The sequence below is a fragment of the Dicentrarchus labrax genome, unplaced genomic scaffold (genome assembly GCF_905237075.1).
Source record: "Dicentrarchus labrax unplaced genomic scaffold, dlabrax2021, whole genome shotgun sequence".
Taxonomy (NCBI): Eukaryota; Metazoa; Chordata; class Actinopteri; family Moronidae; genus Dicentrarchus; species Dicentrarchus labrax.
The window spans coordinates 18,436,948-18,454,114 of record NW_026136713.1 but is presented as its reverse complement, the minus strand read 5'-3'; the positions used below and the strand labels follow the sequence as shown (position 1 = coordinate 18,454,114).

Below are 17,167 nucleotides of genomic sequence, written 5' to 3'. Positions count from 1 at the left end.
AAGAAGGGACTCTTACATGGTATCCACTCACTTTGGAGTCTGTGCACGACACTGCTGTGAATATTTCATACAGCACTTTCTGTACCTGTGTAAGCACTTCTGGAGATGTGGCTTTGAGTATGTGTGACTCATCTGCTGTATGATATGATGGAAACCAAGAGGACCGGTCTTCACTCTCCAGAAGCATCTTTCAAAGTCTCTTTCATTTGCACTAAACATTGAGAGCTGTTTTACAATTGTAAAGATGTCCTACATTATGTGACTCTGAGATTAAGCCAAACAATTGGAAATACAAGGGAAAAACAAGCCCTATTAATTTTACTGAATGGTTGGATAGCAAAGGAGAATGTATGTGTCGCTCAAAACTAACAAAAAAAGAGACTAGCAGACACACAACCCACAGGGATGTGGAGCATCTGACAAGTGTCTTCAATTCTTCCTATATAGATGCACTTTTATTGAATTTTCACAGTGAAATACAGCAAACCCCTCCCCAAACCCAGTACAGGAAGGCCCACGGTGGCTTCAAAAACTAAATTTAAAAACTTTGCATCGCTTCTGAACCCTCCAGGAACATAGCAGTGAAAGTGACAGTGACATGACGACTGATGAGTCAACAACCTGCTAACAGTGATTTTTAATGCCACGGCACAGATTGTAAGATTAAATGGACACGACCGTGTTCCTGTTGGGAGTTGGTGCTACTTTATATGACAGGATGGTTTGTTGTTAAAATAAAGTCTTCTTCTTTCGGTCTTGAGCATTTTTGCTCATTTTGGACGTCAACAGAACATTTAAAGGACCAGTGTGTAGGAGTGGCATCTAGTGGTGTAGATGCAGATTACAACCCCCTCACATCACCCTCAGTTCAGCCTTTTGGAGAAACTACAGAGGCCACAAAACCCACAAAAAATGTCAAAGGCCTTAAAATTTCAGGTGATTATACACTAATGAAAACATACCTATGAATATTATATTCTATTTCTGCCAATAGATCCTCCTGAATGTTACACACTGGACCTTTTAAGACATAACCTTTGACCTCTTGTCAGTGTTATCACTTGAACAGGTTTTAGGACATATTTAGGCAAAAAGTTTTTAGTATTTGGTTCAAACCGTATAAAGTATGTTTGTTGGTGCTGCAGTGCTAATTGAAATCTGCACACACACTTACACACACACACACACACTAATACACACCTTAAATGAAATGTATCCAGACATCAACAGCAGTAAACACAGCTAGAGCCACTTGGACAGAGTTCAAACCCCCTCTGTACCAAGGCAGTGTATGTTCATTTTCAGCAGATGGGGACAGCAGCAGGGTGTGTGTGTGTGCGTTTGTGGGGTCCCTCAGTGCTTCCTCAGTGCTCTTCACAAAATGACCTCAGGAGTTGTGGGTGTAGACATTTTGGAGCCTCGCCAGCCTAACAGCTCTCTATACATACATTACTGTATCACTCCAAAGCCCATTCTGAACTTGTAATGTATCACTGGGGAAAACACTCTCCCTTGCACCCCTTGAGGGACCTTTAGAGTACTTTTGAAACTAAACTTTTAAAGCTCTAACTAGTCCACACTAAATGTAACCTGCAGCCAGCTACATTAACAAAGAAACACTGATTCAATAATCCATTAATGTTGTTTTAAGGTAAATAAGGTCAATTACAATTTATATGGGGTTAAGAGCAGGTACTTCTGAAGGTGTGTTGAGACTGAACAGACAAAAATGATCTATGAGGAGCTCAACATTTGGACAAAGATGCGTCTATGCAACTTAGAAAAAGTTTAAACTTGAGCAAAAAAAATGTGTACATTTTCTGGGGCTTTTTAACTTTAATCTGTAAATGTATAGAGACAAGAGGAAAGGAAAACAAACTGGAGGGAATCAATTCCTGGTGACTTTTACAGTCAGAAGCTCATATCCCACCGATATTATCACCAAACTCTGCACTTCTCTTGTTGTTTTGTTTTCTTTGCCTGTAACTCTCTACTGTACTGACTGAATCACACTTTGTGTCCAAAAGTAGCATAAAATCAGTAAAAAGTTCACACTTCCTGCTCAGCAGACGTTAGACAAAGCTAGAGCCAGCTGTATTTCTGAGGAGTTTGTGGCGACCAAAATAAAGTTGTAAAGTGAGTGAATATTGGACTTAATTCACCAGGTGGCCGGAAACAAAACTCCAAATTAATTCTAATGTTGCTCCTTGTCTGATGTAATTCAGCATTTGTTTGCTAAAAGTTTGCCACTTAACTTTAAATGGCGCTATATCAGCCTTGTGTTTACAGCTTGTTACACTGCTGCCAGGTGGTCAAATAACTAATTAATACAGGTTTAAGGAAATTCTGTAATTGTCTTTGTCCCACTCAGTTTTCATAATATTAATACACTGTAAATTGCATGTCAAATCGATACTAGGGATAATGTCGTCCAGTAGTTAATTGAAACAAAGCAGTGCATGGTTCACAATGTTCACAATAATGTTTTAAGGCTTTCTTGCTGTTTTTATCTGGAGTTTCAACACATCAAATGCATTTGTAGGATTTCTTTAAGAGTCTTTCATTGACTTTGCTTGAAGCTAGCATATAAGCAAAATGCTAACAAGCCAATAACACACATCATATAAAGCACATCTGCATCACTAGAATCGATTGATTTTTATATCTAATGGTGTTTATTTTCTATTTATGACCAGGGGGCTTCAGTATTGATTAACAAAATCCTGCTTTATATTCAGATCAATACATCGTTATCACCATCATTGATCTTTATGATGAATATGTATGGCATCACAATGTGTCCCTTCTCACTTTCCTTCATTTGTGTGTGTGTGTGTGTGTGTGTGTGTGTGTGTGTGTGTGAATGTGTGTCTTTTTTTGTATTTGAAACACATATTTCATGATGACAGATGCATACAACATTGACCCGCAAGAGTATTTAATGGAATGGATGTCGGAGACGTGTTTCTCGTTAAAACATAAAGGTTTGAATAATTACCCACTATGCATCACAGCAAGGTTGATACTGGGGCAAGGGGACAGAATCCATCGATCAGAAAGCGTGTGTGTTACTCTATTTATGGCTCTGCGTGCGTGTTTGTATGGGTGATATGCTTACCTTGTTCTTTGGCAGCCACCTCTATCCTCCAATATGGATTCTGTTGTTATCTCCCAATTTGCCAAGGTGCTTGTTGCAGGCAGTCACTGGAAACAATGAAAATTTGTGAACCAAACTTCAGGAAGACTTCATTGAAATAATGTCACTTTTGTTAAAGCCACAAATTGCAGCAGATTGCAACAACATGCTTCATGAGCCGCCAAGAGGGAGCATTTATTCTGGTTTGTTTCCACTTAAAAGATAAAAATTAAATTAATTGAGAGGTGTGAGGAGACAGTGAAAGATGTTTCCTGTAATTCGTCAAATGACATGCTCTCCTTTCAGGAAATGAAGTGATATTTAATTCAGAAAATTCATCGACTAATGATGGAATAAGAAGGTGTGTGTGCACATGATGAGGGTGGTATGTAAATGTACAGTTTAATGACTGGGTATGACCTCGCTACTGACAGAAAGTGTGTGTGTGTGTGTGTGTGTGTGTGTGTGTGTGTGTGTGTGTGTGTGTGTGTGTGTGAGAGAGAGACTTTGTCACTGTCTAGACCCTGCTCAATCATTTCCAGTGTTCATTTACTCCCTCTCTCTTTCTGACCCTGTTAATGTCTATGTGTGTGAATGAAAAATGTATTAATGATTGAATACGACCTAGACAGTGACAGTGCATTGACTGATGACAGAAAGAACAAGCTCATTATTAAAGGTCTTATCACCTCTCAACAGACACAGTTACACACACACACACACGCACACACACACACACACACAGAGCTCACTTTTTGCTCAATGTCATATATGCATTTGTCTTCATAATCAACATTTTGGACCCAATTCACCTTTTTTAAATCTTTGGTTACCTGAAGGTTACCAAAAACTCACACACTGTTCCTTTTTATTGTACACACTCTATACTGTAAATAGTCATAGCAGTGGTACTAATACTGAGTGGAAAGATTAGTTACACAGTGGCAATATAGCAACGGTAGTATTGCTGAAGATGACAATCATAGTAGAAATGTTGTACTATTTTCAGCATACAAACATTACAAACATACCAGCCTACATTCAACATATACAATACCTACATTCATCACATACAATATCAAAGTAATTCTGCTTTATTACAATCATAATCTCTATAATAACTAGTGGACTGAGCCACTGTGACGTCACCCATACAGTCGGTTTTTGAAGAGCCAGTGTGAAGTTCAGAGTGCGGTGACTCTGGCCGTCGGCGTCTTGGCAGTCCTGACTCCACCTCTCTCAGCTGATCTAACAAACACGTAGAGCGCGGGTGTTGCTGATGTGGGCCAAATGAAGCCTGGTTACTGAAACCAGCCACGTGAAACAACACCCACCTGTCAATCAAATGCCTATGGGCTTAATTATGAATAACTCTGATATCATTCAAACAGCTAATTATATACAAATTCAATCCCTGTACAGTTGTCATAAACAGAAAAATTACCTTTAGAGACCAAAACCATTTTTTTGTATCAGGATGTAAACATGTTTATTTCTGCTGTGAAGATGAGCATTTAAATATGGGGGGCTTTTGGAGGAACTGCAGTTTTTGGTACTTCCATGTTGGTTTCAGCTTGATTACAAACTATGTCCTGTTTTTGTAATTTTGACCAGTGGAATTTTTGGGAATGCAAAATCATCGATTGTAAACAAGACAACAGTTTAGCCAGATTATCTCAACCTCTTTATTTAGAGGCAAAACAAAAGGTAGCACACCTGAAATGCCAATAATAGTGAAATAATCAGGTTGAACCAGGGAGCCTGGCTGTAAACTGTGATGGATGTCTGCAATGGAAAACTGGGGTCATAATTTTATGTTTCCTTTGTTTTCTCTTCCAAATAAGTTTGGCTAACCTGGGCTAACCAATAATACCCTTTACACATACATGATCAGATGAGCTATATAAGAGAACAAAAAATACTTAATAAAAATAAGTTTTGGCTATTTTATTATTTTGTGTGAGGCCGAAGGAATTTCTTCCCACAGACACATTCCGAGACTGACTGTGAGGGGTTATTGTGTGTGTCGTTTGGATGCCAGTAAATCAAGAAAGTATTTAAAAGTTGCTGTATTTCTTGCCACTTCAGTGTCTTGACAATTATTCCACCTGCTCAATGCGAGCCTTTGTGAAAGAGGGGGGGGGGGCAGTACAGCCTACAGATAGCAGAAAGATAATTAGCTAAATCTCCATGGGTGATGGAGCTGCCCCCAGCCCCTACACTGGAAATAGTGTGTGTTCCCATCCATGCTGTCAGTGGGACCAGCGGCAGTTAGGTAAGAGTCCCTTAACTGATTTAAATCAACTAATTAGAATCACTTACACTCTTACACACAAGTATGATGAGGTGGTGGCTTAAAGATGGAGTGGCAATGCCAGCTGTGCTTCTCAAGGATGTAGTTGGTCCAGACTGTATCTATACTCTGCTCCTTGTTTAAGTTTTGATTTCTTTTTTTCTTTTTTTAATCCTTTTTCATTTGTCTCATTTCTTTTTCCAGCCCTCCAAGTTTTCTGGTATCATTTCCTTTCTGCATGTGGTGGCGTGTCAGCTGGTGACATGGCCAGAGACCAAATGGATTTTTGATTGTAATCATCCGTAGAGATTTCTACCTTCTATTGAGGCTCATCAGCAGGCTTGGATTGCAATTTCTGTCTGATAATACAATAAATTAGATCTTAAATAAGGGGGTCCATTTCATGATTCTGTTGCAGAAACTCGTGGACATACAGTGATGGAGTGAAATTTATGACATTCATCAATGTTAACAATTCAATGAGGAAAACTGTCAGGTTTAGACAAAAATTAAAACAATAATTCTTAGAGTTAGGTTAGTAATGGAGTGTTGCAACTTTAACACGAACAACCACCCTTCCCTGCTTGATTTATACTTTAATTATTGTAGTGTATTTTCTGTATTTTTTGGCTAAAATAACAAAAACATGTTTGTTAAAAATAACAAATATATATATAGATGACATATTCTGTAGCAGACCTTGTAGTGAGATATTATACTGTGATGTTGCAACCTCTCAAAACATTTTAAAGTGCCAGTCTGTGCGCTTTAGCCAGTTAAATTTGTTCACCTGGTACCTGTCAGCTCCAAGCTCATCAAGTGTTGTTCTTCTTCCTCTGCAACCTCATCCCCTCCCTACAGGGCCTTTCATTTTTAATTTATGTCTTTAATCATTCAGCTCTATGTGCAGAGTTAAGGGAGAGCGCTTGTTTCCTCCATCAGGGTGTCCCTCCAGTGTGGCACTGCTCCGTAGCAGATGGTATCAGTGATAATGATCTACAATGCATACGCCGGTGTGTGTGTGTGTGTATGTGTGTGTGTGTGTGTCTGTGACAAGAGGGTGTACTTTCGTTTAATGTTTCCCCCACCTCAGCACTTGAACCAGGCTCACATTAAAGCCCATCGATCTCACACACACTTTCTTTACACTGTGTGTTCAGCCCTCAGGCTCTGGCTCTCTCCGAAGAGTTGTCGTTGCATCAGAAATAGGCCTATGTATATTTCACACAACACCAGATCATCATAATGACATTACCATAAAGATGGACTTGCATCATCTCCGCTATGATTCAGCTTTCAGTTTCCAAGAGGCTGTTTTTGCAGTCCAAAATGATTCACCCTTCACATTTTCTAAGTAGATGTTGGAATTACATCCAAGAATGTTTGTGTCAAGTCTGCTGTGTGACTCCATTTAAAGGAGAACACCATATTTTAGGAAGATCAGCCTATTTATTGAACAATCATTCTGCAGTCTACATATGGCATGCCGAGAGGCTCTATTTTAGGACCTCTTTTAGTCCTTTATCTTCCTGTGAATCTGTTGTTGCTCAAATATTATCTAAGAGTGCGAGCAGTTTCTGTTGTAAAAGAAAGCTTTTTAGACTTTTCTGTTGGGAGAATTCTTGTCATTTTGATTATGCCTGTTCTGCTTGGTATAGTTAACCATGCAAGGCAGCTGGACTTGCTAGATCATGAGAATCCATCTGGCCAGACTTTAAGTTGTTGTCCTTGTGTCCAAACCACAGTGGTTTAGACCAATCAGCATCCTACTACTGGCAGCTACAGATGAGCTATTTAGTGCTGTGTGTGTGTGTGTGTGTGTGTGTGTGTGTGTGTGTGGAGGAAACATGTAGGAGGAGTGACTGTTTGCTCGAAATGGCAGCGTTTAACATCAGTTATATCAATACTGGAGAGTGTTTCGTCATTGAAAGAAGAGGCGAAGAACGTCACTGAAGGCTTCTCTTGATCCTTTCTCTTCACCCAACTGGCTTTGGTAAAACTTTGACTACATTATATGGTTCATTGATCCGATTGGTGATAGTTCAACCAGAGACGGTGATGGTTTATTCAATTACATGCCACTTTTTTTGTGCCTAACCTTTCCCAAACTGTTTCCAACGTCATCTACCTCATTGGTTCTGTGTAACAAACAAACCAAGTTATGGTATCGTGGTTTGACAACTAAATTTAAGAACAAACTGCAGGTGATGCAAACTAATATCATTCAGTGTTTATTAAATGCATCCCCTTCTACTCATGTTAATGCATTTTGAAGTGTAGGACTGCTTCCAGTACAGCTCAGGGTAGAACGACAGAAGTTGCATCATATGTACCATATTTGTAATGGGTATGCTTCTTCTTGTGCTCACAGATAAACATGTACATAGTCAGCGTCGATGTTTTACCAGGACCAGCATGTGTTTATGTGAAGTGCCTCGAATAAATAATGTTTCCAAAAGATCCTTTTTTTTTTTACGCTGGTGCCATGTCAACAACAATAATGATAAAATGATGTACAGGTATTTATAGGGATATAGGGATTTGGTTTCAGTGCTTTTAGTCTTGTATATGAAGTTTATAGTGTCCCACTTTCAACAGTACAGTCGTGCTTCCATACCAGAAAAACATGAACGCAGCATTGTCATCTGCTGCTTTTGTTTTCAACTTGCCACATTTCTTCAGCTGTGCAGGGGCTCTGAATAAAAATACAGTTTTACTCTCTTTTTATATGCATCCTGTCAGGTCCAGGCTCTATTCAACACCCTTCAATACAAATGACAGATTTTCAAGGCCAATTTAGGTGGAGAGGAACATTAGCACCCTCTGTTGTCTGCTTGTCTCGTACACTCGCAGCATTGAGATTAATATTTATACATGTCACACATGTATACACACACATACACACACACACACACACACACACACACACACACACACACACCAACAGGGTCACTGATAAAGACGTCTATAAACGTGTGCAGACACATGCAGAAATCTGCACTTATTCACACACACGTTCACACACCCACACAAGTACATTTGCATATCTGTGGGTACATGCTGTTGACTTACATTCATTCCATAACTCCGAGCACATTTACAGACCCACTCAGCATACACACGAACAAACAAACACACTCCTCTGGAAGTGTTCATTTTTAATGATATGTTAACTCTGTGTCCATTTAGAGGACATGAGCGGTTCAAATACAAATACACGCACAGGCCCACACAAAAAGACATTCTTATGCACACACAGTGTAAATATTGCAGCAGTGGTGACAGAGAGCTAACTAGATGTGATGGGTTATGATAAAGTTATGATGAAGTTACTTGTAAGATCATAAACAGGCATAAAAATGTCAAATATTTCAGTGCCGCTTACTCTGCTCTGTTGCTTTCAAGGTTGCTCCATTTTTTTAAAGGAACAAAAAACAAGTTGAATGTAGGGAAAATGGAGTTAAAAACAACAATAAAAAAGGAGGATGTGAGGGATATAGAGTGAAAAGTCAGTAACCAAATTATGGTTTTGGCTGGTTGATAAGATTCACTTGATTATGTATCTGTTTAACAGGAGCGTTTCACTCAGTATTTCCTAATGTCACACTGTTATTTATAATAAGAAAAAGCATCTGGCTTTTTGCTGTGCATCAATTTCCCTATTTTCCCCTCAGGATTTTGCTATCAGAGTGAAAAAAAATTACATCAAATTAGAGGGGATTCAGACAGAAATAAATGGGTGTTACTGTGAATAGGGCAAGACATACAAGTCTAAATGTATCAGGACTAAACATTAATGTCTCCCGCTTCTCTGCTCTGCCAGACATTTCATATTTCCCCAAAAGGTCAAATCAATTTGATATACAGAATATAGCATCTGATTATGCACACTGAACAGCACAGAATGTACACATTTTTCATTGTTGTTTTTTTAGAGAACAGGATGGCTGACAGTGTAGTTTAGTCCAAGCTGAAAATGCCTGCTCACTCAAATACTTTATTTTGTTTTCACCCTCTTCCACTGATTGAGAGATGGCAATGTTCCCAACCTTTTTTTTTTAACCACAGTTCTGTGGTGAGGAAACTCAATACCACCAATCAATTAATTGAATTTAAATTAGATGTTATGTTTCAACCAGTTATCAATTTTAACTACTTTTTTCAACTATTGGTCCATTTGTAAAGGATTTTTTTGCTAGTATTTCTGACAGTTCATCTGTTTATGTTGAACATTTATCTATTTATTTTAGCTTATCTAGACTTGTAGTAACTAGTTTTCAGGCACTGCCAAATGTAACACCTGTTGTATTTAAGGTATTTAAGCTGATTCAATATGTTGATATATATTTTTTAAATTCAATTGCAATTTCTATTTTTTCAAATTACGTGAGTACTCCACAAACATTTCAAGTATTCCCTGGCAACTGCTAGCTAGCTAAAACACATTTTAGACCTCAAAGATGCACACAAAGCTTAATTATGAGAAACACAAGAAACTGAAGAAAACTCCACAATGTATGTTTAAACCATAGACCTGACTTTTTGTGAATCCGAACCATAACTGATAGTCCATGAGCCAGGGCCCCAAATTTGGGCCATCGGTATCATCTGGTGGGACAAAGTCTCATAGTGATAGTCTCATGTTGGGAAAGTTACTTTTAAAAAGTAATAAGTTACAGTTACTAGTTACTTCTTCCAAAAAAGTAACTAAATTAGTTACTCAGTTACAAATTATAAAAGTAACTAGTTACTTCAGAAAGTAACTATTGCGTTACTTTCAAGTACATTTTTAAATGCTCAAATGGCGACCTGTGTAGAAAGTTCAGATGAACGAGGACGACATGGAAAATTATGATGATTAGATAATAAAATAATGGATATCAACATACAAACCAGTCTTTGATTAAATATATTTACTTTACAAGCTGTTTCTTTATTGACTTTTACAACTAATAGGGCTCCATCCTATTTGTCCATTCTATTTTGAAGACTTGTGCTGGCTGCACAAGTCTAATTTAAGGCTCTCACAAATAAATAGTATGGGTATATTATACATTTTCTGAATCATCAGAGTGACTTGAGTATTGAAGTTGTTGAGTTTTGTGTCCCTGATGTTCCTTCATGCCCCAGGGATAAAAGAAAGCATACAGTTTAGGCGGAAATTGTGAGAAAATGTGTGTTTGTCAGACAGATTCAGTACTGGGCTTAAATGAAAGCGTAAAAGGTCCCCTTTCCAACGATACCACGCACCATATCATAGAATATTGACAATATCCCTACCATGAGCCTAAACCAGATATACACCAGATTTCAAAAACGGCATTTATCTTAGGGGGTTAGTAACTTCATGAGCTGAAAAAAGTGATTTCGCTACCACCCCTGCACTACTATTGTGATTTTTCTAGTACTAGGGCTGTATACCTTGCCAAAAAACAATGATAGCATTTGTCCCCCTGATGATACCGATCAACCCCCCTGGCTCATGGACTATGACTCTCGTTTCTCATTCCCCAGCATCAGTTGTGAAGATATTCATCTAGAGCCACAGTACTTACATCTTCTCGCCTGAGTGCATAGCTTTGTATAACAGTGATTATGAGTTTATACTTTTACAAAATGTCTTCCAAATTAGATTTGAAACCCTGGGACACAATAAAAGGTCTAAATGTGTCAAAGGTCAGTTGAGACAGAAAGTGTTTGGTAGTTTCATTGGGAAAGCAGCAAAGGTCAAAATTAAGTTGTCCTTAAAATTCTGAGGTCATTCCATTTGCAGTACAAAACATTACAGGCCAAAGAGCAGGAATAATTAACGTCATGCTAAGAAAATGGCGATGTCATTGTGAATAATGTTTTAAATGTTAACAAATGTCCTCTTGTTATAATATAATAGTAACGTTTTATTTGTTGTGAATCGTACTGTCATCAGATTTCAAAATGGAAACTGAAAAAAAGATCACATTTGGTTTGACACACTCTGCTCATTCCATCTGTGGAGATAAAGACTGCAATAACAAAGTGTTTGTTTTAATCTCCATGGAGCACCTGGTAAACTGAAATTATCAGATCAGGATGATTCAGATAGTGTCAAAGTGTTTTTAAATCACAGAAAAGTTACTTGAATGACTTTCAAACGCTCTGAACTTCCTGGCGCTCACATACGTTCATATCAGATGACACACATGCACAGACACACAGACACACTTAAAAAACGCCAGAAATATATCCCCTGTAATGATTGCAGAAGGAGATAAGCACACAGTTGGTTGAAATGCCTTGAACCCTAATGGCACTTTCTCCACACACATTCACTATGCATAATGTACACACATTTCCACATCAAAAGCATACTGTAATTTTCAAGACAAGCAAGCATTATGAAAGGTAGAAAGATCTCAAAAGAAAACAGCAACCCCATCATTATCATCTATTCACTAAGCACCTTTTGATATTCAGATTTTTATTCAGGTTAACACAGACCCCAAACACTCACACAATTTTCCCTCTTGAGAGAGAGTTGGCTTTTGTAAGTAAATGGCATATGATGTTTGTGTGTCCAGTAAGGTCAGAATGGTACAAAATAATGCTCTGTACAGCAGTAATGGTTTCATTAGAATGTTCTTTTCAGCTTGAGAGACTTTCTGTTGATAAAAAAAACAATCCACTAGACAGACATGCAGACTTCTGAGTAGGATCTGTTAGGTGTGTCACTTGATGAAGACAAGGGTGCATGTAGGAGAGACGCACTGCACCACTACTTAATCACTACTGACACAGCTCCTACTGTGCCTCCTTCTCACTTTGATGCAGTCAAGTTCACGAGTCCCCAAAATACAGGCAAATACACCTGTGTGCACCCAACCAATATGACTTTTAACCCGGCTTAAAGCCATGAAATTTGTTTTTGGTTTTGTTTTTTTTCGTGAAATTAAAGCTGAAAAAACTAATTTTCCAACCAAATAAGCTTGGACTGAGAGAAAATGAAGGAAATGACAGATTTCCACACCTACAGCATATGGTTTTACTATTCATATGAACACCATGAATATTTACTTTTGTTTACTTTTAATGTTTAATACAACTCAAGGCTATATACAGCTATATACTACTATACATGCAGGAAACAGTGAGCAAGCTGAAAGGAAAGGAAAGGTATAGAGGGAATAGAGGACAGACCAGAGGAGTAGGTCTATGTGAAGGGTCATTTCATTAATCTCAAAAGGGTGCAGCAGTCCCTTCAGAATGCAAATGAAGTTATGAGTCTTATCAGAGAAACAAGGAGAGATATAATTACAAGCTACAAAATAAAATAAAAACTGTCTGTGTAGAATTTGTACGTCACTTTGAAAAAGTCACAGTAGGAATTCAACTGATCTCTTTATCTTTTCCTTGAGGTCCGACAAAGTAAGAGTTGATACATTTTTCCTGAAACCTTCCCTTTCTCCTCAACCATACAGTGTTTTTTCCATGGTGGCTTTTCCATATTACTTAGACGTTAAACTGTAAAGTCGTCGCTAAAATTGCTAACTTTAGCTGACAGTACTAATACTGAACGTAATTCCCACGACACTCATGAATGAAGTGCCACTAGTTGCCATACAACCAGTAGCTTTCTACAAAGTTGTCATTCCTAACCTGATAAACAAGGGTTGGTAGTGAAAGTATTGAAATGGAACCCAAATTATTAGTGTTTTAAGCGTGGAAGCACTGCCACACACTCTGATATGAACACTGATCTTTGGTTGTTAGTGGAAATGGAATGAAATCAAAGACCAATATGTAAGTAGTGGTGTGTAATTCAGTCCTGTGCTGTTTTTTTATTTATCTCATTAATTTTGTTCTTTGACCGTGTCAGTTCATTGGTTAAGGGAATGTACAGCATTGCACTGGATGTTCCTGGAATAACAGTCATCTTTACTTCTGCTTCCATGACGTGTTTGTACAAAAACGGTATATTAATACGATCATTGGATGGTCATGAGGAGTTGTTTGACACCAGAAATCAGTTTGTCAATCTTTGACACAGAACATATTGCACTGTAACACAGCCTTCAGAGGAGAATGGGAATACTCAGAGGATTATTAGACACTTGGAGGGGGTGAGGGGAAAAGGTGGCGGACAGCAGAGAGCATTGGTGTTCAGAGTCCAGTGAGGTGAAATTAAGAGGTGCTTCAGGTGGAAGCAGAGAGTGTCCGCTGGTCATCACAGTTGAAAGGCGGTCAGTCAGTCAACCTGTTTTGTCTGCAAAGAGACAGGAAGAAATCATGAGGTGAGACAAGCTGTGCACTGAGTGGCATCTGCGGCTGAGGCAGCATCTCGCAGGTGTGACGGTCAGTGAGCTCCACTCTTTATTTTTGGCTTTGTGATGCTGCAGAGCAGTGATCAATTGGTAGAGCAAAGGTCAGCACTCTTGCAGGGCCTTTCCTTACAAAATAATGTACTGTGGAGCTCTACAGCCACATTGCAACTGTTTTTAGGGCTTACCAACATCTCAGACTTATTGTATGTTGTCTGTTACATACTTTTACTTGTCACTCTCCAACTCTCTGACCCTAACGTTTTTTTTTTTTTGTTTTTTTTTTTTACAAACATGTAGTGCAAGGACAGATAGAGCTCTGTCTTGTTCAGGTGCTTTTATCCAGTTGAAAGAAGTTCATTAAACCTCCTTTTTGACGTACCGAGTATTGCTGTAGTGAATAAATTAAACACCCAATGTTCTAACTTTTCTTTTAAAGAATTAACACATCTCTTCATTCCTTTTTACTCAAACCAGTCATACGTATTAATAGTTGAGTGGATATGAATGAATGTGTGCATGTGAATTTAGAAAGTAGATTTTCTGCTTTACTTTTGTCTTTTAAGATTTTAGATTTGTTATGTGTTATGATGACCCATAATGATATCTGTCTACTGGACCAAAGCTCATCAGTTTAAAATGCACACTTCTGATAATCAACCTTCCCCTTGTATCTCTCTCCCTGTCTCTCTCAGCTCTCCAGACCACTCAGCCTCCCAAGGTCCTTTTTCCCCCGGAGAGACAAGACACAGTGATAGAAATCACGCCTGGTAAGGACCAACAGCTCTTCTCTATTTCTTTTTTCTTAGGTTAAAGTGTTAATCCTTGAGGTCTCCATTTTTGGTGCAAAGTGCTCATTTCTGTGGTGTTTCTTTATTGCACATCATGTCTGTGCCCTATTGGGACACTACTATAGACACTTCAGTGTCTGCTTTCTCAAAACACAGGTGGTCAGCTCTACTATGACCTTCAGGCATAAATGAACACTGAAGCTGAAATTTTACCTGAAGCAAGTCGTTAACAGGTGGTCCTGCCATAGATACGTCAGCATAGGTTTTGATTTATACTTCAGCGTCGGTTTGGCCCACTGATTCGCACAACCAAGACGGATGTAATGTGTGTGATGAGCTCATATTGTGCTTGGTACATTATAACCCTGTAGTAACTGTGTTTACTTTCTCCCATTTACCATGTGATATGAACAATCATGGAAAGGTCATATTTCTTTCATACTGAACTGTTCCATTCAGTCGCTATATTTACATTCATTCATTCACTGTGATAGACAGCTGTGATTGTGGAAGAAGGTTTGCAGATGAGATGCCTTTCCTAGATGTGTGTTTCTGAAAGACAGCAGACTACTGCACCTTCCATCAACTTAAACCATTAAATTGTTCTTCACTGTCAACAATCTCTACCAGAATCAGAAACACATGAGTAACCTGGGCTGACCAACCACAGTTCTTGATGTCTACGTGTGGTGTGTCTATTGCTGTACCTAAGGCTGGACTGCAGCTGGTGTGCACAGGCTACAAAGCTACATCAAAATGCCTTAATATAAAGGGCATGTTTATATTAAGGGCATTAGATATTGTGTTTCAAGATGTTGCCCCATTCATTCAAGTGAAAGTTGCTCACTTGGCACAAAAAAGTATTTTGGGGCCAGTGGGCTTGATAGTGATATTTTACTGAACCCTGTAGGGAAATCGTATCCGTCAATAGGCAGGTCAGAGGTCAGTTTTCTGTACAGAACAGCAGCCCGGCAGCTGGTGGGGATTTGGTGTCTTGGGTCAGACAGTTGAACGAAGATGCTGCCTCTGTCAGACCACTCTGCTGGCCTGCTGCTCGCTATCAGTCTGCGCTCTACCCAGTCCTGTACTGCTGTGTTTCTGTTTTTTTTAATCTCCTCTAGTGAGCGATTAACAGTGACTGTATGTACTCAATCCAATTTACTCTGTGCTAAAACATTTATAGAGCCTGCACACGACTCGCTACAGCGCTGCCTTATCTCATGATGAGAACTGGCAGGAAAAAAAACATGACATTTTCAAACGTAGTCATTCCACTGATTCATCTTCACTGGGTGATTTTCAGATTGAGAGTACAGGATGTTTGGATTGGCAATTTACATCAAACCCTGAAAATGTCAGTTAGCACTGTTGAAAGCAGAAAATAAGTTTTTTCTTGTGAATTTTAACAAAAGCCATTAAGCTGTTTTGGTAAGAATAAAGTCTGATAAAAAAAAAATTAAGAAAGACATTTAAAATTTGACGGATTGATTTGATTGCGTACTAAACAGTATGTGTTGTATTCTGCTGTATCTGGCTTCCTTGCCAGCTGTGTGTGTGTTCAATTGCATACGCGCATGCATACATGTGTGTCTCCTGCTGTTCAGTGGACTCTCTGACAATGTTAGCACTGTAGGCGGAAAATGTGTTTGGATGTGTTCACGAGTGTGTGTTTGTGTGTTTGTGTGTTTCCATTAACTCCAGATTGATGTAGCAACAAATAGGCCCTAAGGCCTCTGTACACTGATTGCAGCAGGGACACCTTTTAATGGGCACAGCGATCTCACCCCCGACACCCCCCCCCCCCACACACACACACACACACACACACACACACAAACCCAACTACAGCAGTAAAGGCTGCAGAGTAAGACACACACTATGCACGCAGTCAGTGTGACCCTGCAGTACATTTTTAATTATCATCTTGTTTTAACCTGGGGGAGATTTACATCAGCAACCACAGTTATGTTGTTCATTTTCTTCTTTTTTCCCTCTGTGTTCTTCTCTCTACATGCACTTGTTCATTTTTTTTAATCATTTCTTCGTCCACTCATCCCTCCTTTCTTTGTTAACTGTTCCTTTGCTTTCTCCTCCTTTTCTGCTTTGTTTCATCCCCCCCCTCCTTAGCCACTCCACGTCCTTCCTCCCTCTCCTCTGCTTTTCTCATTATTTTATAATGCTGTGGGTTATAAACACAATTCATTATGCTCAATGTTATTACACTGATGTGGGCTACAGGCAACAGACAGACAAAACAAGTTATAATTAAAGATTGATTCATGATATAAATATAAAAAATGTGAAAAAGTGAATAAATTCAAAAAAGAAGTAATGCGGCTTGACTTATTTGCACATCTCTTGATAACTTCAGCCCTTAAAACCCTGCGTTATCAGCAGTGTGTAGGTATGGGATGCACATGCAATACTATCAGTACTAGTCGCAGCTTAGAAAGTGTGGAAATTGCTCAGAATAAATACATGATCTAAATGTCAGATGTATTTATTGGAAGACTTACTGTATTTTAACTAAGCAGTAACTTTAGTGTTGGCGTGACAGGTCCACTCTTGGGTTAATAGGAGGATATTATTAATTCTGCCTTGATAAACACAGTTGGATTTCATTTCTCCTGATAAATGATAAACTCATTCTGTA

General features: G+C 38.8%; 1 protein-coding gene across 5 annotated transcripts in view; it reads left to right on the top strand.

Annotated features, from left to right (window-relative positions):
- The window catches only part of il1rapl2 (interleukin 1 receptor accessory protein-like 2), a 363,155-nt gene that overhangs the window by 295,043 nt on the left and 50,945 nt on the right, over nucleotides 1–17,167 (top strand). For all 5 annotated transcript variants that reach the window (XM_051419083.1, XM_051419084.1, XM_051419086.1 and 2 more), the window contains one exon: nucleotides 14,419–14,493. In XM_051419083.1, coding sequence (XP_051275043.1) covers nucleotides 14,419–14,493 — 75 coding nt within the window. The remainder of the gene's footprint in view (nucleotides 1–14,418; nucleotides 14,494–17,167) is intronic.